This window comes from Talpa occidentalis, unplaced genomic scaffold (assembly GCF_014898055.3).
Source record: "Talpa occidentalis isolate TD23 unplaced genomic scaffold, MPIMG_talOcc4v2.1 talOcc4.14, whole genome shotgun sequence".
In the NCBI taxonomy this organism is placed as follows: domain Eukaryota; kingdom Metazoa; phylum Chordata; class Mammalia; order Eulipotyphla; family Talpidae; genus Talpa; species Talpa occidentalis.
Window position 1 is genome coordinate 12,318,131 of NW_023601433.1, and position 21,853 is coordinate 12,339,983.

The 21,853-nt window shown below is 45.7% G+C and overlaps 1 protein-coding gene across 1 annotated transcript in view; it reads right to left on the reverse strand.

Moving 5' to 3' along the window:
* PCSK6 (proprotein convertase subtilisin/kexin type 6) overlaps nt 1-21,853 on the reverse strand; it is a 163,098-nt gene that overhangs the window by 12,759 nt on the left and 128,486 nt on the right. Inside the window, 5 exon segments of the mRNA XM_037510085.2 lie at nt 343-430; nt 2,620-2,816; nt 3,744-3,846; nt 9,440-9,478; nt 9,639-9,818. Coding sequence (XP_037365982.1) covers nt 343-430; nt 2,620-2,816; nt 3,744-3,846; nt 9,440-9,478; nt 9,639-9,818 — 607 coding nt within the window.

Genomic DNA, 21,853 nt, shown 5'->3' on the forward strand with positions numbered 1-21,853 from the left:
ACCAGAATAAATGGGGTTACCGGTGCCTAAAAATGGGCTCCCTTCCAGCTCCTCAGGCTCCCAGCAGCCAGCTCCTGACATGCGAGGACTAACTGCTGCTTTTACCCATCCTCCAAACACTGCATAAAATGTAGAGACTGTACCCATCCTTGAACTTTCCGGCTCAAACAACAATCTGCACCTGCAAACATGAGTTCAGCAGACTCAGAATCTTCATCCTGAAAGGCTCTGGTCTCTGAAATTTTAGTTTTTAGGGAAAAGTTGCAAAAATTTGGGCAGCAGTGATAGACACAGTTGTCTGCAGAAACACGGCCACTCTGCAGGCTTGAAGGAAGGCTTTACCTGAATCCTTCTTTACAGACTGTGCATTTCTCAGGTTCGTCAATGCACTTTTTACAGCTCGGGTGGCATTTAAGGCAATTTTTCTGACCTGGAGAAGAAGACGACATGAAAAAGAAAAGGAGGAAATGGAAGTGAATCCAATCTGGGTGGAACAAGCTGGGGGCGTTTCAGGGCGGGGTCGATGCACCACCCAGTGTCCATCACAGTTCTCTCATCTCTCTTTCTGGAATAAATTAAAGTCCTCAGACAACCCAGAGCTTTGGAGGTGGGTCCCTTCTAAGGAGGTGCGCTGTGGTTCTGCCTATTTTTTTTTATGAATTATTTTATTTTATATAATTCTTACATCATTTTTCATTTTTGCATAATGTATGCATTTTCATTTTGGTTATAGTCCCCATACAACTCCCACTCCCTTTCTCTGACCCTAATCCCTCTTCTCCTCCCCCTGCCCCCCACTGTAGTGTGTCTCTGGTCTACAGCTGCTTGTTGATTTTGATTTTTACTTTATTGCAATTAGTCTTTTTCCTGGTCCCTTATTTAGGTTTTCTACATTCCTGCTATTGTCTTATTTCGCATGAGCCCTTCCAACTCCATCCATGTTGCTGCAAATTGCATGGTCCAACCACTATGGAGAGCTGTGTGGAGATTTCTGGACCTACTAAAGATAGAGCTTCCATAGGATCCAGCAACTCCACTCCTAGGTATTTACCCAAAGGACACAGAAACATTAATTCCAAAGGGCACCTGCACCCCTATGTTTATAGCAGCACTATTTACAATAGCTAAGCTTTGGAAACAACCCAAATGCCCAAAAATAGATGACTGGATCAAGAAGATGTGGTACATACACACCATGGAGTATTACTCAGCAATCAAAAAAGGTTCTGCCTATTTTAACAGGACTGAAGCCAGCTCCTGGCTGAGGTGTGTTTAATCAGAAGCAAGTCTTTATAAACATGATGGGATAGAGTGTGGGGGTGTCTCTGAGCTCCCCCCTAACACCTTCATAGGGTCTACATCAAGATTTGGTACTTATGTCATTGACCAGAATCAACATTTCCCAACTTTGCCCTGTTAGTCCTTGCTCTACCCCTCTTTATCTTTTTCTTACTAGAAAACCAGGCAAAACCAGTTGAAACTAAGACAGAGGTGGAAGTGTGACACAACCTCATTATCATATAAAGAGCATGCCTACCAGCTCAGTGACAGACCCTGTCAAGACCAAGCTTAGAAGAAAAAGGGGCGTGGATACAGTTCCTGGAAAATCCTCCCAATTTCTCTGAAATCCTGCTGACACAGACCTGTTCACCTCTCTCCTTCCTGAGTACTCCCCCAATAGTCCCTACTTGACCCCAAATCTAGAAGATGGTCTTTTTTGACAAGAGTCCACCATGTTCTCAGGTTTGCTGGCTCCTGATTAAACTTGATTTCCTTCTACCAGGGAAATTTGTTTTTGTCTCTTGAGCTTTGGCTTATGAGTGGTGAGTAGCTAGACCCTGAACTCCAGAAACATCTATAGACACTGAGAATGAATCGATGACACCTGTTTTACCTCATGGGGAAATTCTGGGTGACCACTGGTCCCACCTGGATTTTAGGTTATCATCTGGGCCACTCACTCTAGCACTTCAGCAGCCTCACCTGGTCCTAAAAGCTGAGAGTTGCTTGCTACACCTTGGGCCTCCTTCTCAGGGTCTCCGGGCAGCATTAAACATAGCAGTAGGTGCTCAGTCAAGATGTGTGGGTGACCAAGGATAGTTGATTTTTGCAATGGGAAATGAAACCCCAATGTGAGCTCAGCAGGTCTAGCTAGCAAGGACTTCAACCCAGTTTCTAAACAAGAGCTGAATCCCTTGACCCCCATTCAGCGCTACAGAGAGGTCCAGTCTTTCCTGCAGGAGACATTGCGGGACAAACAGCAGAGAACCACCCCTCCCCCAACCCTGGCCTTCATCTTTTGAAGCCTGTAATCAGACTGAGCCTGAGATCAGGCGGTCTAAGTCACCCCTCTATTCGGTAATGGACACTGACTTACAGACGGGCGACCAGGGATGTGGGTCCACATCATGCAGCTGTTCTGTTCAGGTGTGTCTGGGGACCTTTATTAATGAAGGAGGTCAGAGGTCTGAGGACCCCGATTTCACCACCTCGCCTTCCTTTCTCAGAATGACATAGCAGGACAGGAAGCAGAGGGCTGGGACAATTCTCCCAGCAGAGGGAACCCTAGGCCAGAGAGAGGCTGAAGCATCACTTCTACGCCCATGGACTTGCACTTACTTTCATCAGCATAAAACCCAGCAGGACAGAGCGTCACACAGGTGTTCATCTCCTGATGGTGATAAAACCCGCGGCGGCATGTGAGGCACTGGGTCGGGCTCCTGCCCAAGCAGGTCTCACATCCCTTGTGGCACCGGCGACAGCGTCTCGCTGCTGAGTCCCCAAAGTAGCCCAAGGGACACACACTCACGCACTTCCTGTGGGGGCACGAGTGGGAGAGGTCTTTGCAGGTCAACCCCGAAAGACCCCCCAACCCCGCCCCTGGCTCAGGTTAAGGCAGGGCAGCTGAAGGTTAAAGCTCTGATGCCCACTGTCTGGGGGGCACAGCTGAGAGGTTCCTGAGTACAAGGGAGAGAGACGAGGACTTGGGTAAGAACCGGGAATCCTTTCTCACCAGAGCTGGGATGATTGACCCTTGGGGTCAGGGGCACTGATGACCCTCCCAGCTGAAAATCTCTCCATACCCTGCAGTTTCTGCATTTGCAGATTCAACCAAATGATAGCGCGATTAGTTGACTCTGTGAACATGGAACCTGTTCCATGAATAAGTGGCCCCGTGCCGCCCAAGCTGAGCTGTTCGGGCCAACTGCACTTGACTTTTAGAATTTTCAGGTCCAGCAAACACCACCACTGGTGCCGGTGGGGAGTGAGTCCCATGGGCAGTGAAGAAAGTCAGCGGAACCGCTGCCTCTGCACAGAGCAAGGTGAGTGTACCGTGCCCTGGACCTGATGATGCCAGGGGCATCACACCTGTGCTCCTGCCCCCCGAGCACCCCTGCACCCCTGCTTGGGTCCTGAGGGGTGTGCTCCCCAGGCATGGTTGACAATGCTGATTTGTAGATTATAATTGACCCCTAAAATGACACTTGTCTACAGGTCCCAAGTGTGGCATTCATTGTTGTTGAACAAAATGGACAGGAACAGCATCCAAGCAGACCCTGCAATGCCACAGTTCCTGATTTCTCTTTAACAAACACAACATTCCAAAGCAATGAACCGCAATGTGATCTTGGTGGTGTTGGGATGGGGTGGGGAGACACAGGGGAGGTTACATTGATTGCTAAGTGGGCAGAGGGTCTAAGAAGGAAGTTCCAGAACATGCAGATGGAATCCGAGCCCGTTACCTGCTGGTCTTGACACTCCCCAGGCTGAAGTGGACACAGTTAAAGCACTGGTCTGCATTGGGGCCATCACAGCCTTTGTCACCACACTCGGGATGGCATGCACCTTAAAGAAATAAGCATTTCCTTTCACCCACAGAGAGCTTTCTCAACCAAATCCAGCCCCCGTGGCCCTGTGTCAGGCTAGGGTGGCCTAGTAGGGCCAGGAAAAGGTTCCCTGGGAGTTGGATGCAGGGCTATAGCACCCAGCCCCTTGGGAATCTGGCCGCAGGTGGGCCCAGCCTGGCTGGAGCCCCAGGGTCAGAGGTCTGAGGACTCCAGACCGGGATGGCCAGCAGTATGGGTCGGGGTCGGTGATGGGAAAGGCAGTTTGAGATACTAAGGAGATGTTGGATAGATGGGAGGGCAGGTAATGACCTGGTTCCGTTTATTCCCCTTGTCAGGAAAAAAAACAGAAGACGAAACTTGCAAGGTGACCAGAGACCTGCACACAGCAGGGGAGGGGGAGGGAGAGGAGTTAAAATCTGGGAGAGAAGAGCACGGGAGACTGTGGTGATGGATCAGGGGTGTCATGGTGGTGGGAGACTATGCAGACTAGATCGGAGGGGAGAAATCAAAACATCCCAAAATTAACAAAGATGTAAGAAAATAAATAAGTTAATAATAAAAATTAACCCACAAGGTTTTGGTTGCTGGAGGGCAGGGAGTGAGTTAGGACAGAGGAGATGAGTTGCTGGCCAGCAGCATTTTGTGGGGACACACGGGAAAGACAAAAGTCCCCATTCCCTGCTGCCACAATAGGGCTTTGCTCTTCATCCATCTCTAAAGGCCCTCCAGACCTCCCCAGGGCCAGGCCCAGCTTATTTTGCTTCCCTGCCTGAAGGCTGATCATTGTTGATATTTCCAAAGGTTTTGTTGTGGGACCACTGTGAACCCCTCTGAAAGCCCCATCCATCCTGCTACCCCCTAGTGGCATCTCCCAGTCGGGGTCCCTGGACACCTGGCTGAAGCGCCTCACTGAGCAACACCCCAACACACCTTCCCCAGCTCCAGCCCGTTTTGCCACTTTATTATTATTATTTTTTAAAGATTTAATGGTTTATTTTCTTACACCTTTGTTAATTTTTGGATAGTATTTGATTTCTCTCCATAGTTCTCCCACCAACATGGCACCCATGATCCATCACTAGTCCCCTGTGCAATCCCTCCCCTTTTTTGCACCCCCCACCATGCTGTACACAGGTTTATGGTCAGCTTGCAAGTTTAGTCGTCTTCCTTTTTCCCCTGACACTTGGCTTGGTTTCTCTATATTCCAAATATAAGTGAAAACATCCGATATTTATCTTTTTTCTCCTGGCTTGTTTTGCTTAGCATAATCCCTTCCAGCTTCAATCCATGTTTTGGTATTTTACAGTCAATTCTTACTTGCTTTGATTCTTGTCCATCTTACCCCAGGCCATTTACTTTCTCCTCTACTTTGCCCCATTGTTTTACATTTATTGTCCACAGTACTGCCAACACAGGAGCCAGTAGGCACAGGCCTTTTCAACACGCCCACCAGCTGTGGCCTCCAGACTCAGAGACCTAATTGACCCAGGGCCTCTGTCTTTCCCTGTAGCAGCTTCTCTGCAAGGCCCAGAAAAGTAAGTGGTAGATCTGTCTCATCTGACAAAGCAAACAATTTCCTCAATCTTAAGAGATTTGGGGGGATGGAGAGGATTCCAGACAGGAGAAGGGGAAGCTCCTCTCGGGCAGGATTTAGTCTAGAGTGTTCACTGCTAAATTCCCAGCACCTAGAAAGGCACTGAGCAGAGCTGGAGCACCATAAACAGTTGGAGCAAGTGGCTGAAGTCCAATCAAGCAGCTGAGGAGGAAAAGTAGAGAGGAGACTGAGAAAATGCAGGTGTCCTCACCATCTACAAACAGAATATTCTAGAATATCCCAAGACAGAAGTAGCCTAGGGGAAGAGCTTGGAGCTTGGCTTCCAGCTGCTGGTCCATGTGTGTAGATTTTACCCCAAGCCCCAGAAGAGAAGTGCCCCCTCTCTCCCGGGGCCTCTCTGTGGTAAAGAGGTAGTCAAACACCTCAAGGGGAGCTCCACACAAGCTTGGGGTGCATCCAACAGCAAGGACAGCAGAACCCCAGCAGGGAGGGCAGGTAGGCTCCTGGCACTGTGGAGGCCCAATAGGTAGAAAGCTCAGAAAGTCACCGTCCAGGCAAGGATGCTGAGAGACAACCCCCTCCACAGTGAGACACCCTCCTCAGTGTGGTTCTCAACATGTCTCAAGAGATCCAACATCAGATTCATTTCCTCCATGAATGTGAATTAAATCTACTTGCCTGGCTGTCTCATCCCTATAAACTAGGCCTCCTAAGAACGCCCGTGTTTTCAGCTGCTGCTGACCTAGTCTCTGGGTGAGCCATGTTATTCCTGTTGTCATGAGCACTTAGGCCTGCTGTTCCCCTCTCAACAGCCACCCTTCTGCAGGCCTCAGCTCTGTTTTGAAGGTCCGAGAGCTGGCTGAGTTGCTTAAGGCTTCCAGGCCTCCATCCTCAGGTGTCCAGTGAGTATGGACCTGCCTGAGTCTGGACCCAACACGGTGCCAACTGACCAGTCAGGTGACCGTGAAGCATCTTCCCTTGCCTGTCCAGCTGTCCTGTAACAATGTCTCCAGGCAGAGGCCCAGCCCTTGCATGGATGACCACTTGGTCCTGACTGCCCTCAGCAAACACATCCTCCTCTGCTTCTCTCCTGAAGCCCAGGCTTCCTCCCCTCGTGGCCTGCGCATCTGCTGGCCACTCTAGGAGTCACCTCCAGTGCTTCCTTCAGGCACCCCAGACTGCCTCGGGTGTGTGTGTGGTAGGGGGGCAGCCTAGGACCTGCTTCTCAACCAAGCATCCCAGCGATTCCCTGGGGCAGGCTTGATCACGGCGGTGTTTGGACTCTTCAGCACCAGCTGGCTCTGTGGCAACAGTCTGGCCACCACCAGGGCTCTTCCCTCAGTGCCTCAGCCCCTGCCTTTCCCTGGTCCCGCCTTCCTGCTGGATCCCCAATCTTCCTGACATGCCAGCCCCCCCAACCTGTATCCAGTTGGATTCACACCCACATTTATGTTGGGAACTCCAGACCCTACCACTGCCTTCACTTTCTACCTCCTAGGCTCAGGGATCAGGTGTCACTTCGGCTGCCTTCTCTGCCCCATCCCTAGGGAGCCAGGTCAGCTGACCAGATGTTCTTTTTATGCTTTTCATAAATTCATTACTGAAACACCACTGGTTCATGCCATTGTTAATATTATTTTGGAGGTACAGGCCCTCCCCTCAGTGTGGTCACCATAGTGCACTCACCACCAACGCACACACAGTCCTCCAGCCTGGCCCACTGTGCTCTCCCCCTAGTTCCCCCCCACCCCACCCCGCAGCCCTGTTCTGCCCCCTCCCCATCTCCCTCTGGAAGCTTCAGCTCTGTGGTCAGCTTTCAAGGGTTGGTTTTAAAGCTTGTTTTTGTCTGACCCTTTGTTTGGTTTCTCTCTATAAGTGACTCCATCCAGGATTTATCTTTCTCCTTGTGGCTTACGTACATGAGCCACGTCCCTTCCAACTCCATCCCAACTGCCCCCTTCGCAGAGACGCTCTCCTGCCCCCTCTCCTGCGAGGACAGTCAGGCCCATGCCATCCACGGTGGCTGGACTCCCCCTCTGAGCCTCCCTCACCCTTCCCCTTTACTTCTTGTCCAGCGAGAACTGGCCCCTTCCCATCTGCACCCCCATCCCTGTGCTGCCCAGCTCCCTCTGCTGCTGACCCCTGGGAATAGGGCCCCCTTCCGCCTGTTCTGGCGAGCCCTGGCCCCCCAGGCCAGCACTTCGAATTCTGGAGACTCTCTCCTCACCCTCTCCGGCCCTCATCCCTGCAAGCTCTGGGCAAAGTTTTTAATAATCATCACCCACTTCAAAATCACCCCTCACCTTGGGCCTCCCCTGGTGGCGCAGCGGTTGAGCACTGGGCTGCAAAGCTGCCAGCAGCCTCTGCAGCACCAGTTCGATCCCCGGCCACCTTTGAGGGTCCCACATGGCGCAACAGACCTCTCCTGCCGCACCCGCTGCTCCCCTCAGCAGTGTATTTCTTCAGTCTGCCTGTTCTGCTCCCCGCTCTGGCTCTGGTGAATTCTCTCACCCTCCCGCGCTTCTGACTGTACCCAGTGCTTGTATAAATAAATAAATAAATAAATAAATAAATAAATAAATAAATAAATAAATAAATAAATCTTAATAAAACAAAAATCACCCCTCACCTGCATTCTCTTTCCCTGAGCTTTTGCACCCTGCTTGTCTGACAGACGCTTCCCCAGGGGACCAAGCAGATGTACCATTCCACCTGGCCCTTGTCAGTGCCTGCTCCTCCTGCCCTCCTCACTTTCTCCCTCCCTCCTCATCCCTCCCCTCCATTCCCCAACCTCCTGACTCTTCTCCTTTCCTTTCTCCCCCTTCCTCCTCTTGGTCTCTGTCCCCTCCTCACTTCCCCTCCTTCCCAATCCACTGTTTCCTCCGTCCTCTCTCCTTCTCCTGCCTCCTCCCTCCCTCTCCTCTGCCCCCCAAATCCCCCCTCTTCAAAATTCTCTCTCCTTTGCCCTCCACAAGGGCATCTTCCTGCTCTTGCCTCTCTCTCCCCTCTCCCAGTTACTTGCCCTCCGGACTGACTGGCCCCCAACACTGCAGGGAGCTTCCCTGAGAGACAGGCACTGTCCCATCACCCAGCGGCCCCTCCATCTTCCAGACGGTTCTGGGAAGACTGAGTCACAGGGTTTCAAAAACAGTCTTACGGGACAGCAGCATAAGGTTAGAGTCAGGAGCAGATTTTAAGAAATAAAAAAAAAAAAATACCCAGTCCTTTATTAATAATTACTGAGCCTTGCCACAGTTTATAAATCACAGGGGGAAACAGAGCAGATTAGTCCATACATAATTCAGCACTCCATTTTACAGGAATGGTAGCAGAAATTTAATATTGAATCAACCATAATTTATACTTGATATGTATTGGTAGAATCCCCTGTTTGGTTACTTTTTTTCCAGAAGATACTAGATAACTCAAAGCATCAATAGTCTTTAGATATCAGCCATCATTTATCAAGTAGCCTAAATGTTTATGAAGGAAAATATGCCCAACCAGAAACACTGTGTCTCCCCAGTCACAATGGCGGGACGCAGGGGGTCTGGCTTCCTGCCTTCCATGCTAATTAAGATGTGCCCAGCCCAGAGGCAGCCTCCAGGAAGGGAGAAGGAGGCCTAGTGCCAAGGACCCCCTATCAATGGTGGGGCTGGAGAAAAAAATGAGCAATCAGATGCCTTGACTCCCTGTGTGAGCCTTCAGCCTTTTGCAGTTGGCATCAGTAGCTACAGACCGGAGACCCTCCCCTGGGTCTTTATCCAGCCCTCAGGGCCTGGCCTGCTCCATGGCTACCTCCTCTCCAGGCTACATTCATTCAACCCTACCGTCCTGAGCCCCAGAGATGCATTGTCCTTCCAACACTGGCCATGGACACACCTGAGAGGCTGTCATTAGGAGGTGGACATTCAAAACAGGCTCAGAGGAAACGGGGTGCCCCAGGGCCCAGTCCCAGTTCTGGTTGGGCATATGGGACCTCAGTTTCCCAGCCTGGGAAGGTTGGAGAATACTTACTGGTTTGAAGCATACTTACTGGTCTGTAAAATATTGGGAGAGCCATGGGTGGAAGGAGCTGTGTGAGTGCAAATTGCCGTCATTATTACAACTTCCATGAGAGAAGGAGGACATACTATCATCACCCCACCTTTGGCCCGGAACAGCCCCACATTTTAAAAGCTACAGTGGAAAACCAAAAGTGGCAGGGGCTGGCCACCTGGCTTCCCCTTCTTTACCTGTGTATTCTTCTTCTTCTTCGGGGATCTCAGCCTGGGATGGTGACACAGCAGCTTTGGGGGGCTCCAGCTCTGGGGTGGAGAGCTCCAGCATCCGGGAGCGGGACTGGTGGGAGCTGAAGGTGTTGTAGGGGTGCTCGGCTGTGCCGTATAAGATGAGGCTCCATTCTCGAAGTTTCCCTGGAAGGCATCAAATCCACAGTCACCTAAGCTAGAATTCTATGCTCTTAGGAAGCTCTGGAAGTGCTCGGGCCCTTTGGCCTCCCAAAGGTCACTGTCCCAGAAGCCCCAGATGCTGCTCCGCTGATACCCCAAGCCTTCCTCCTGCAGTGGGGCTCTGGCCTATTGCTTCACTTCTAGTTACCTGAGGACATACCTACCACCCAGGCCAAGTTCTCCCCACCCCCCATGATTGGCAACAGCCTCCTCCCCATCTTGGAATATCCAGTGGGTACCCCCAGGCTAATATGCCAACAAGCTGCTCAGAGTTCTGTTATTTGTTTCCTCAATCCTGGGTCACAGTAAGATGAATATTGGGTTCTTCATAGCCAGCCCAGGGCAGGTGCAGGTGGGGAAGATTAATGGGGTGGCAGTGGTGGGACAAACCCTAATGTCTACAGAAGCAGATGTGGGGAGCACACCCTTTGAGCGGAAGGGTGAATGAATGCAACAGGCACCAGGCAGGGTGTGTGGGAAATGAACGCTAGGTGTGGGGAGAAGCTGGTTGCTGAACAGAGCCCAGCCAGGCACGGGCAGCAGGGACCCTCCCCGCCAGCCCCCTCCACCCCCCGTCTCCATGTGGGAATGCTTTCAGGTTTTCTCAGGTAGAAAGAGATGTGGGGTTCCAGATGTAACCCCTGATGCTCTAGAGCACTTAGAACAGAGGCAGAATCTCGGGTGAGCTGGCATGGGCTGGGCGCCCCTTATTATAGGATCCCTGGCACTTAGAGCAGTGTGACACATTGAAGGGACACTGCTGTCCTTGTGAAAATGAGGTCCGAGGTCCAGTGTGACCCGCCTCAGGATGCGCTGCTCAGTTAACCTGACTCACAGCCACCCCACACTCCCAGGGTTTACTTGGAACTGATTGGCCAAGCACGAGACACAATCCTACCAGCTGCCAGTCACCCCAATGAACCCTCATGACCGCTCACACCACTCAAAGCTGTCTTTGCCAGCTTTGTTTCTATGCCAGCGAGGGAAAGACCTGGCTGAGTCTGCATTGTCTGTCTTGGGGTTCCCGGCCTTCAGAAGGCTCCAGGCCAGAGCTATCGTTGCTCTGGCTCTTTGGTATCCATCGGTATTTTTATCGTCACTTCTGTTTCTGTGACTCCTCTTCTTCGCTCTGCATGGCAGGCCATCTGTCTTCAAATGTCTGTCTAGATACTAATTTTTTGCAAAGTGGGCTTAGCTGCCAGTTTCATTTTCTCTTTTGTTCCAATGCCAGGATTCCCTTGGGTTCCCAAAGGGGGCTCCTGCTTATCCATGTGCCCCTCCCACCTGTGGGCTGTAACCAATATTGCCCCAGGTGGGTGTGGGGAGGACAGGGGCAGAACTGGCCTGCTGCACACTGGGCCTGTCCCTGGTGCTGTCCCAAATGGCATCCAGGACCTCCCTGGTGGCTCAGGGGCTAAAGACAGCGCTGTGAAGCTCTCACCAAATGGCATCCAACTTTCACTCATTCACTCACCATGGCACACAGCAGCACTGCTTCCTTGTAATAATCACCCAAGCCAACCAAGACCCCGAAAGCCTGCAGCACCCCAGTCACCCGAAGTCAGGCCTGTATCATCTGGGCCTCCCCCTACCTGTGGGATTGAGTGTGTAGGTCCTTCCATTTGAAAACTCACTCCTGAGCTGGCTATTTCCCAGGACATGGGCTTGCATGGGGCCTAGATCTATGAGACACACTGTGGGCATTTCCATAACACACTGCTGACATGACGTGGACCAACAACAGAACTTAAGAAACATTTCCCATCTGGGTGCAGGTGCGGGAAACACAGACCCTGGCTATGCGTTGCCATCCATTCCCAACTCCTTGGGGTCAAAGGAAAGCTGTGTTTCAAAGCCACAAAGGAATCTGGGCATTTTAATGACTGAGTGACAAATGGTGATTAAGGTGGGAGCAGGATGACCACATGACAGGGGCCCAGAGGCCTGCAAGCTGTAATTTGAGTCAAGATTTATTTCAACCCTGTTTGAAGTCTCCAAAAGTACCCACCACCAAAGCCCTCATCACTAAAATTAGATTCTTATTTTCAGATCTAGTTTGGGTTAGACAAACAAAGGGGGTTGCTTTGGGCCCAGGATCAGCCCACTGAGGGAGGAAAGCATTCCAGGAAACCAACAGGAGGAGCTGCCCTGGGGGTAAGCAGGGGCTGGGGTTCAGGACTGGAAGAGAGGCTTCATTTTAATTGTATTCCCTCAGGGATCATTGGATTTTAAAAAACCCTCACAGCTTATGTTACCTTTCACATACAGTTTTTTTTTTTTTTTAATTTTTAAAAAGTTTTTATGGTCAAGGAGAAAACATTAAATAGCAGTAGGATTCAGGGCTTTTGATTTATGTGTCCAAATAAGTAATAAATGGCCCCAAAATCTAACATATAGAAGGGAATGCAGTGACTATCCCCTTTCAGCCCCATCTCCTGGCCACCATCTCCCTCCCCAAGGGTGACCAGGTGACTGGTTTCTCATGCAGATTTCCAGAGATGTTTTATTCTTCTCTCAACAGGTATAAACATGTATCCTGCCCCATGGGCTTTTAGTAACACACCAGTAGTCCCTTTTGCATGTTGCTTTTTGTATGAACAAAGAATCTTGGTAGTATTTTCATCACTGCATCAGAGAACTGTCATGTCACTTAAAAATCTCCTCTTGGTGACTCCTATTGGGACTGTTTGCAAACTTTTGCAGTTACAGAGGGTGCTATAACCTTGGTCACATGAGGAGGCGGGCAAACAAAGTCCTTGGAGCAACATGGTCTAGGTTTGAATTCTGGCTCTGTCACCTGCTAGCTGTGTGACCTTGGTCAAATTGCTTAACCTCTCTGTTCTTCACTTTTCTCATCTATAAAGTGGGGATAATAATAATATCTACCTCTTAGAGTTGTCTGGGGGATTAAATGATTTAATGACTTAGAATAGTGACAGGCATACAGAAGTGGTTACATAAATGTTTGTTACATAAAATCAAATGACCAGGTCATTTCATAGTGTGTGAATATACCTGTGTGCACCATTCCTTGAAGTGGAACTAGGGATTAAAAGAAATGTCAATCTGTCATTTCAATACACATTGCCCAATCATCCTGCATGGGGTTAGGTCACCGTAAACTCCTGCAGGGATGACCAATCTGCCTGCTCCCTTCCCAGCCTTGGGTCAGCAATCTGGTCACTCAAAAGTTTCCTTTGCATTTCTCTTGTTGATGTGAGAAGATGCTCATCTTCTTATATGATTAAGAGCTGGACACCTTTCTGATTTGATAAATCTTGAAGCAATTTATAAACTCAGAAATTTATTAGAAATACTTGCTGGGAACAAAGAAGGCACAGGTGCACAAAAGTGCATTTTAGCCAAGTTCATAGCAAGCACAAGTGGAACAAGAAGGTATTTTGCTCACACTTGGTTTAAATGTTGATTTCTTCTTTCCATTTGTAAGAGATAGTTATGCCAGCCTCTGAGGCCAGCTGTCAAGGGCACAGAAGAAAGGGGGCAGACAGAGGGCAATGGACTGTGTGTGCCCCAAAAGGAGACTTCCCCTTCCTAGTAGGTGAGGGAAAAATTTGAACTGAGGGTAAGGTTTAGACCATGGCATACATTTCTCTCCCTGTTCTTTTTTTTTTTTTTTAAAGATTTATTTATTCATGCATACAAGAACTGGGATATAGGCCAGACATGTGTGGCAGGGTGGGGGTGTGTGTGTGTGTGAGAGTGGGAAACAGAACAGGCAGATTGACTGAAATATACTGCTGAGGGGAGCAGCGGGCGAGACAGGAGAGGTCTGCTGCGCCATGTGGGTAGCTCCCTGGCTGGCTGGGGATCGAACTCGTGCTGCAAAGGCTGTGGACAGCTTCTCAGCGCTGTACTTAACCCCTTGCGCCACCAGGGAGGTCCTCTGTCCCTGTTCTTATACTTACAGGTGGACATCTCTTTTTGCTTCCTCTTGGGGGGTCTCTTTTTTCTGTCTTCATAAGACATGAAACAAGTATTCTAAGGTATGGCATACATTTCAAGTATGATTCTCTTTTTTGAGTTATTTTTTCCTAGTCACAGAAGAATTATTAAACACGAAACATAAAGAAGAAAATAAAAATCACCTGGAATTTGACATATTTTCTTCTTGGCTCTTTTAAATGTGCATATACTTTTCACACCACACAGTACACCGCTCCTGCACTTGGCATTCTACCATGCCAATCACACTGAGATGACTTATTTACCTGCTTGTTGTCTTTTCCACCCTTTATCAGGCTAAGGGCGTCACTTGGGGGAGAGAAAGTGCATGGGCCTGGTACATTGGCCTCAGTGTGCAGCAAGTTTCTGGCAGGTAGCGGGTGCTCAAGAAATGTTTGCTAAATGAATGAATTGGTATTTTTTAAATTAATATCTTAATATATTTTTTGACAGCAAAATATCTCACCATATGAAATAACCATTTACTTAACCAATCTTTCATGAGAGGTTACATAGGACATTTGTTCCGGTTTCCGTTTTATTTTTATACAGGAATTGGCCAGAAATATCATTTGCTATTGTCTGAAGTATTCTTTCTCTCTCTCTTTCTCTTTTTAAGATTTATTTATCTATACCAGAACTGGGGTACAGGCCAGATGCAAGAGAGGGTGAGAGGACTCAGCAGAGACAAAGCGGGGAACAGCACAGGCAGACTGATGAAAACACACTGCTGAGGGGAGCAGCGGGCAAGACAGGAGAGGTCTGCCATGCCATACAGGATACTCGCTGGCTGGCCAGGATCGAACCCACGCTTCAGAGGCTGCGGACAGCTTCACAGTGCAGCACTCAACTGCCTGTGCCACCAGGGAGGCCCTGAACTACTGTCTCTTTATAGATACCCCAAAGAGAATGAGACACTGTTAAGGGTCTTAACACATAAGACAAATGACCCCCCACCGTGTTTGGTGTCTCATGAAATTTGATTCAAAAGCAGTCAGCTGAGAGACCATGGGACACCCGGGGAAGCAGCCCTCTTAGAAGAGGGGTACTTAGAAGAGTCCCAGCTTGTATTCAGCGCCTTGTCCAAGCCCAGCCCCCACTGAAGTGAGTTCCTAGGAAGATATCAGGGGCTTAGCGTCACAGATTAAAGAAGGAAGAAGTTGAAAGAGATATACCCTGTGCTATACCGGGCCAGGCACCGTGTCCACACGCAACAGAAGTGCCTTCCAGAGGCCAGAGGATTTCAGAATGTTAGCCCACGCTGGGTATAGCACGTAACAAGAGTGAATCATTTACTCTTCGAGACACTTGGCAGGCCCGCTCAAGTTTACCTTGACAAAAACTCAGCCAGTACCACTAATTCTTTAATTTCCAGGAGGGGGTCTTAAGAGGATGTCCAAATCAAATTCTTGGCTTCTCTCCCTTAGATTCCTGAGACTGGAAGAAAGAACAGCAAATCCACCTGCTTAAACACGTGGGGCGGCACTGCCAGTCCTCTGCCTCCAGATGTCACCGCAAAGCCCAGGCAACTGTGATTGTGAGAGGCAGAGGATAATCCACAGCTAATGCCGTCCCAGGCTGCCAATAAACGGCTTTATCATCATTCACTATCTTCAATGCAGCATTTCCCTTCACTGCATCGAATTGGTAATGAACAAACAGGATTATCCCTTTGAAAGAAAGAACCAGAAGTAAGTGAAGACTGAGGTTGAATTTGCCAATAGGAAAATACCAACCATAATGGAGCTTTTCTCTCCCTGGCATTTTGAATTAAGCATTAAAAATCCCTGAGAGGGGAATTTACTATTGGTGACAAAGAAGACAGAAGTGGGGGAAGGTTTTGTTAGATTAAGAACTCCGAGCTAATACTTTTGAATCCTGGGTTTTCTTTGGCCATAAGAGAAGTTATTAACAATAAAGAATGTATTTCTTTTCCCCTCCCCCACCCTTACACCCACATTTAAAACAGGCAGGAAGAAGTTCTTCAGTGGAAATGCAGTAAAGAAACAGAGGCCTGGGAAAATCAAGAAATATGTTTCGGTCTAAAATTCCACAAGAGGTTTTAGGTTTTTTCCTTCTCAAGTCCAGTGAACCTGTTACAGAGTTTATAAAGTTCAACACAGAGGTTTGGGTGGAAGGAATAAAAGGCTCTATAAAAATATACATGAACATTGAAAGGGTGAATTTTGTGGTATGTGAATTATATGCCAGTAGCTGTTATATGAAACACATGGAAGTATATATGTGTGTATACACCTGTGCCTTGAACAAGGGAAGGGTTAGGAACTGACCTGCCTCCTCCCACCCCCCAGTTGAAACCTGCATATAACTTACATAACTTTTGACTCCCCCAAAACTTTACTAAGAGCCGACTATTGACTGGAAGCTTTAATGAGAACATTAACAGTTGATTAACACACATTTTCTATGTATTATGAATTGTGTTGTATACTCTTACAATAAAGTATGTTAGAAAAAAGAAAATGTTAAGAATATCATAAGGAAGGGGAAATACACTTAAAGCAGTGTAGTTATTGATCCTGTAACTTTATGTTATGGCTATAAAATAATCTGTAGAGACGTGAACCAGCACAGTTCAAATCCATTCAAGGGTTAGCTTCTCTCTCTCTCTCTCTCCATCCCTTCTTCCCTCTCTCTTTCTGTCTCTGAGGCAAAACAGAAGGGGCCAGTGAAAGAATCTTCCCTATGATATTGTGACCCTGAAACTCCTTGAAGATGGCCTTTTCAGCACCAGAGAAGATTTCAGAATCTTCTGAAGTGAACGTACGGAAGGCACGTGAGGCAAGAATGGTCACCTGCGCTGTGAGGCAGGCATAGAATAGTGCTTCTCTTAGGAATCCCTGGGAGATCTGTTAGGACAGGATGAAACATCATCTTTTAACATGTTCCAGTTTTTTCAAAGTAATAAAATTAATAGTTCGAAAGTCAAATACAAATAAAATTAATACTTTGAAAGTCAAACACAAAGACCAGGCTGACAAGAAGAGGTCCTGGGCTCAGGCGTTTCTTCCTTGAGGGGTCTTTCCCAGTCTCTGGAGAGTCGGCATCATCCTGGAACCCAACCCCCCCCCACACACACACACATACCCCTTGCAAAATAAAGAGCTCAAAGGCTATGTCCTAGACTCTCAGTTTCGACACCATCCGATGATTTCTCACCTGAAACACTGAGATTCCTTTGACCCCATCCCTCACCCATTTCCCCAGGCCCCTCTAATGCCCCTTCTACTGGGTGAAGATTAAGGGTCTTCTCCCACCCCACTCCCATATCATTTTTTGGAGAGATTTCTTCAAGTCTTCTGTCCTATTCATTGAATTTCTAATTTTTGCTTCATATTTTTCATTTGAAGGTATTTATCTGGTTCTCCCAATATTCTTTATAAAAATGTAGCAAATTTCAAAGATGAAATATTTTCTCTTATCTCCCCTGAGGATGCTAATTGTAGTTTTTGGCATTGTTTGTTTGTTAATTTATTTATTTCTTTGATGTTTTCTCTTGCTGCTTGATTTGTCCATTCCCCTTCAAGTTTCTTCTTTGTGAGTTTGTGTGGGCTTTAATGGTAGGTAATTTCCTCAAATGTCTAGTGGTCCTTGGAGGGTTCTTTTATATTTAATAGTAAGGCACTAAAGAGCTGATTGGAAGTTCTGTGGGCTTGACTATGAAAATACATTGGTGTGTGTATTCATTAGGCATACAGCAAACTTGCTAGCTTGCAGAATATGAGAAGGGAAATATTATCCTGGCATCCCAGGTGACTCAGAAGTAAACAACATTTATAAGCACATACAAGCACTCCATCAGAACAACAGAGGTCAGACAAAAATGTGATATCTTTAGAGTGCTGAAATTTAAAAAAAAAAAAAAAGCACAGCCAGCCCCAGAATTCTATAATTTGGAGAAAGTTCTACTCAAAAATGGGTCAAGTCACAGCGATATCACCATCTCTAAGCGGTCACAATCAGTGCATCAGTCAATGAGCAAAAAATACATACGTAAGAGGCCTCCCTGGTGGCACAAGTGTTAAAGTACAGCACTATGCAGGTAACCGCAGACACTGCAGCAAGAGTTTGATCCCCGGCCAGGGAAATACCCACATGGCGCAGCAGACCTCTCCTGTCTCACCTGCTGCTCCCCTCAGCAGTGTATTTCAGTCAATCTGTCTGTTCTGTTTCCCATTCTGTCTCTGGTGAATCCTCTCACCCCCTATACCTCTGGCCTGCACCCCAGTTCTTGCATGCATTAATAAATAACTCTTTAAAAAATACATATATAAAAACAAAGACACTTTGAAATAAATCCAACTGAGCAAATGCATTTCTAGCAGGCCAGCAGGATAAAAAAATCATAAAGGAATTTCTTCAGGTGGAAGGAAAATGATACCAGATGAAAATTTGGATCTGCAGGAAAAGAATACAAGAAAGGCCACCTATTTTGGTAAACATAAAGGCATAGCTTACTTTTTCTACTCTAAATTTCTTAAAACACCAAGATAGTATCAACCAAAAACATCATTAGAAGATGAGGTTCGTAATGTATACAGAAGCAAAATATACAACATGACCACAGCACAGAGTGGGGAGTGGAGTAATGGGATTCCACCCCCACTGAGTTCCTGATTCTGGGACGCATGAAGCTATGCATATTCATGGTAAATAAAATGTCATATTATATATTAAGGATGCTTGCTGATATTCTTGGAGCAACCATTCAAATATGGCTCAAAAGCAAACAGAGAGAATAAATTGGAATGTTTAAAAATATCTAATCCAAAAAGGGGGGGCAGATAAAGGGGGAACTTTTTTATACTGTTTGGTATAGTTTGTCAATATTGAACTGAGGATTTTCATACATATGTTCTTGACACTGGCTAAAAATTCTCCATTGTCATCCTATGCTATAGGAATTCAGTATTAAAGCTCTATAGGCTTCATTATACTAGTTGAGGACTGTTTCCCTCTGTTTCCACTGTCTGGAAGAGTTTATAGAATATTACATTACTTCTTCCATGTAAATGTTTAGCAGAATTTGCCAGTGAATCTATCTAGCCTCCCATTTTCTTTTAAATTATAGAATCAGTTTCTCTAATGGGACACTTTTAGTTTTTGTTTCTTCTTGTGTCAGCTTTGCTAAGTTGTATTTTTTTTCTTGAAATTTGTTCATTTAAATTTTTTTGGTGACAGAATTGTTTATAATTTCTTCTTATAGTAATTTTAACGAATATAGGTCCTGTAATATATTCTTCTTTTTCATTCTTGAAATTATATATTCTAAATCATTTCCTTGCTTGGTCTTCCCAGAGGTTCATTAAAACTAAACTTTATTAGTTTCTTCAAATAATCAACTTAAGGCTTTGTCGATTCTCAGCTTATCATTTCCTTCATTTCTGCTATTTACCTTTCTGGGTTTTTTTTTCCTATCATTTTAAGTTGGATGCTCATTACATTAATTTTCAGCTTTTCCTCTTTTCTAATTCATGTCGTTAAGTCCATATATTTGTCTCTCACACTACTTTCCCTATATTCCACTTGTTTAGATAGGTAGTATTTTTATTATCATCCAGTTCTAAAAATTTCCTAACTTAAATTATGATTTTTTTCCCCCATTGACTCATGAGTTATTTAGAAGTGCTTTTAAATTTTCAAATGTATGGGCTTTTTTTCAGTTATCCTTTTAAATTTCATTTCTAACTTAAGTGCAATGTCATAGAACAGAGTTTATATGCTACCAATTTTTCAAAATACATTGAAGCTTGCCAAATGGCCCCCTATATGGCCAATTTTCATAAATATTCCATTTGTGCTTAAAAGAAGTTATCTCCTTTGGTTGCTGGATATAATGTTCCAATAGGTCCATTAGACCAAAATTGTGAACTGTGATGCTCAAGTCTAGTGTTCTTAAAGATTTTGCTGTTTTATCTATCAAATATATTTGAGATATGCCAGATCTCCTACCTCAGGTGATAGTCTTTTTCTCTTTGCAGTTTTAACAAGTTTTTGCTTTATCTATTTTGAGGCCCTGTTAGAACGGAACCAAGTCTTGCTCCTCCTCCTGAACCAAGTCTTTCATCAACATGTAGGGACCCTCTAGGTTTAGTAATACTTTTTCCCATAATATTTCTGTTTATCTGATGCTTACACAACTATAGCAGCTTCATTTTGGTTCATATTTACTTGGCATATCTTTTCCCATCTACTTAATTTTCAACTTTCTGTTTTCTTATGTTTTAGATGTCATTCTTGTATATATTGGTCAGTTCCAGCAGGAAATAAACAGCATAATTAAATGAGGATACTCCTAGCAGGCTTTAATAATCAGACTATTCACAAAGGTCTGAGCAAATTGAAACAAATCCACAAGGATGGTGGAGTTTCCTGGGGCCAGTAATGGAAGGGATGTTAAGAAGTTAGGTGTAACATATTCTGTAGGCACGTAGGGGGCGGGGAGGTGGACAGAGCTGTAATCCTGAAGAATACTGGCTGTTGAAAGGAACTGGAGGAATAAGTAACTTATGAACAGTGACCTCTCTCCTCCTGCCATTCTCCTGTTGGAATTTCCCCTTGGCTGAACTCAACCAGAAGCCACTGGCAGAGGGTCTATGGCTAGGCCAGCCTGCTAAAGCAGAGTGGGGCCAATATTATTAAAAATATTGATATAGTTGGATTCTTTTAATAACTTGCTTTGTGCGTCAGAGTTGTTCTACTAGTTTTCAGTTCTTGGTCTTCCTATTGCCAGACAGCAGAGTTCACAACATTTAACAATCTGATTATGTCTTTGTTTGGGGGTAATTTGTAAGCAGTTTATTTTGTTTTGTTTTATTTTATTTTAATTAATTAATTAATTAATTTTGCATAGGAGAACTGGAATGTAGGCTAGAGGTGCTGAGGGAGGGGAGTGTGTGTGTGGCAGGATTCATCAGAGAGAATGGGTAGCAGAACAGGTGAATCTACTGAAATACACTGGTGAAGGGAGCAGTGGGCAAGACAGGACAGGTCTGCTGCGCCATGTGGGTCAGCTCCCTCGCCAGGAATCAAACTCAGACTACAGGGGTGATAGTGTGGAGACTTAACTCCCAGGCAACCATGGAGGTCCCACATTTGTAAGCAATTTAGAAAGAAATACTTTTCTAATACTAAAAATACTGGATAATGAAAAAAATCAAGTCATACACAAACTGGGAAATATAAAAAAGAATTGTCAAAACTCTGGAGAAGAAATTTAAGATTACCTTTAAATAATGTAAAGTCCAATAGTAGAAAAAATACTTATAGGAACTACAAAAAGAAGGTTATTATATCTGCATTTTACATGAACTATTTATTAGCTTGAGAAAAAACACACTGAAAACCTCTTAGGACAAAATCAGAAAGGTCAAATTTCAAAAGAAAAAACACATTCATCTACAAACATTTAGAAAAGTGTTCACCTTTTATCAGTAATTATCACAATGCAAATTAAGGAAAGATTTATCTCCTCTAGAACTGGCAAATGAGTGTTCACCTGAGCCTAATGTAAATTTGTTCAACTATTTTGAAAAGCAAATTGGTAATAAGTATCAAAAGTAGATACATTTTGTGGTTTCTATATTTTCTTTGTCCCAGTAATTTTCCTTCTAGTGAAACAGCCCAAGGAAATAATTTTAACTTAGGAGACAGTTTTCCATACTAAGTTGTTCATCTATAATAGTAAAAACAAAACGAAAAACACCAAAACAATGTACATGACCAACAACAGAGATATGCTTAATAAATCATGACACTTAAATAAATTATGAAACAGAATTTCTACCTGGTAAAGTACTATAAAATATATAAAGTGCTGCTTATGGAAGCTATATAATGACATTAAATAATGAGATATGCTTGATACACGAAGTTCTGCATGCAACACGGTTTGAATTCTACAAAATATCGGGAAGAAAAGTCAAATGGAAATATAGACAGATTTTTGAACATGACATATTTCTGAAAACAAGTAATAAAGTCAAATGTTCAAAAAGAAGTGCACTTATATATTC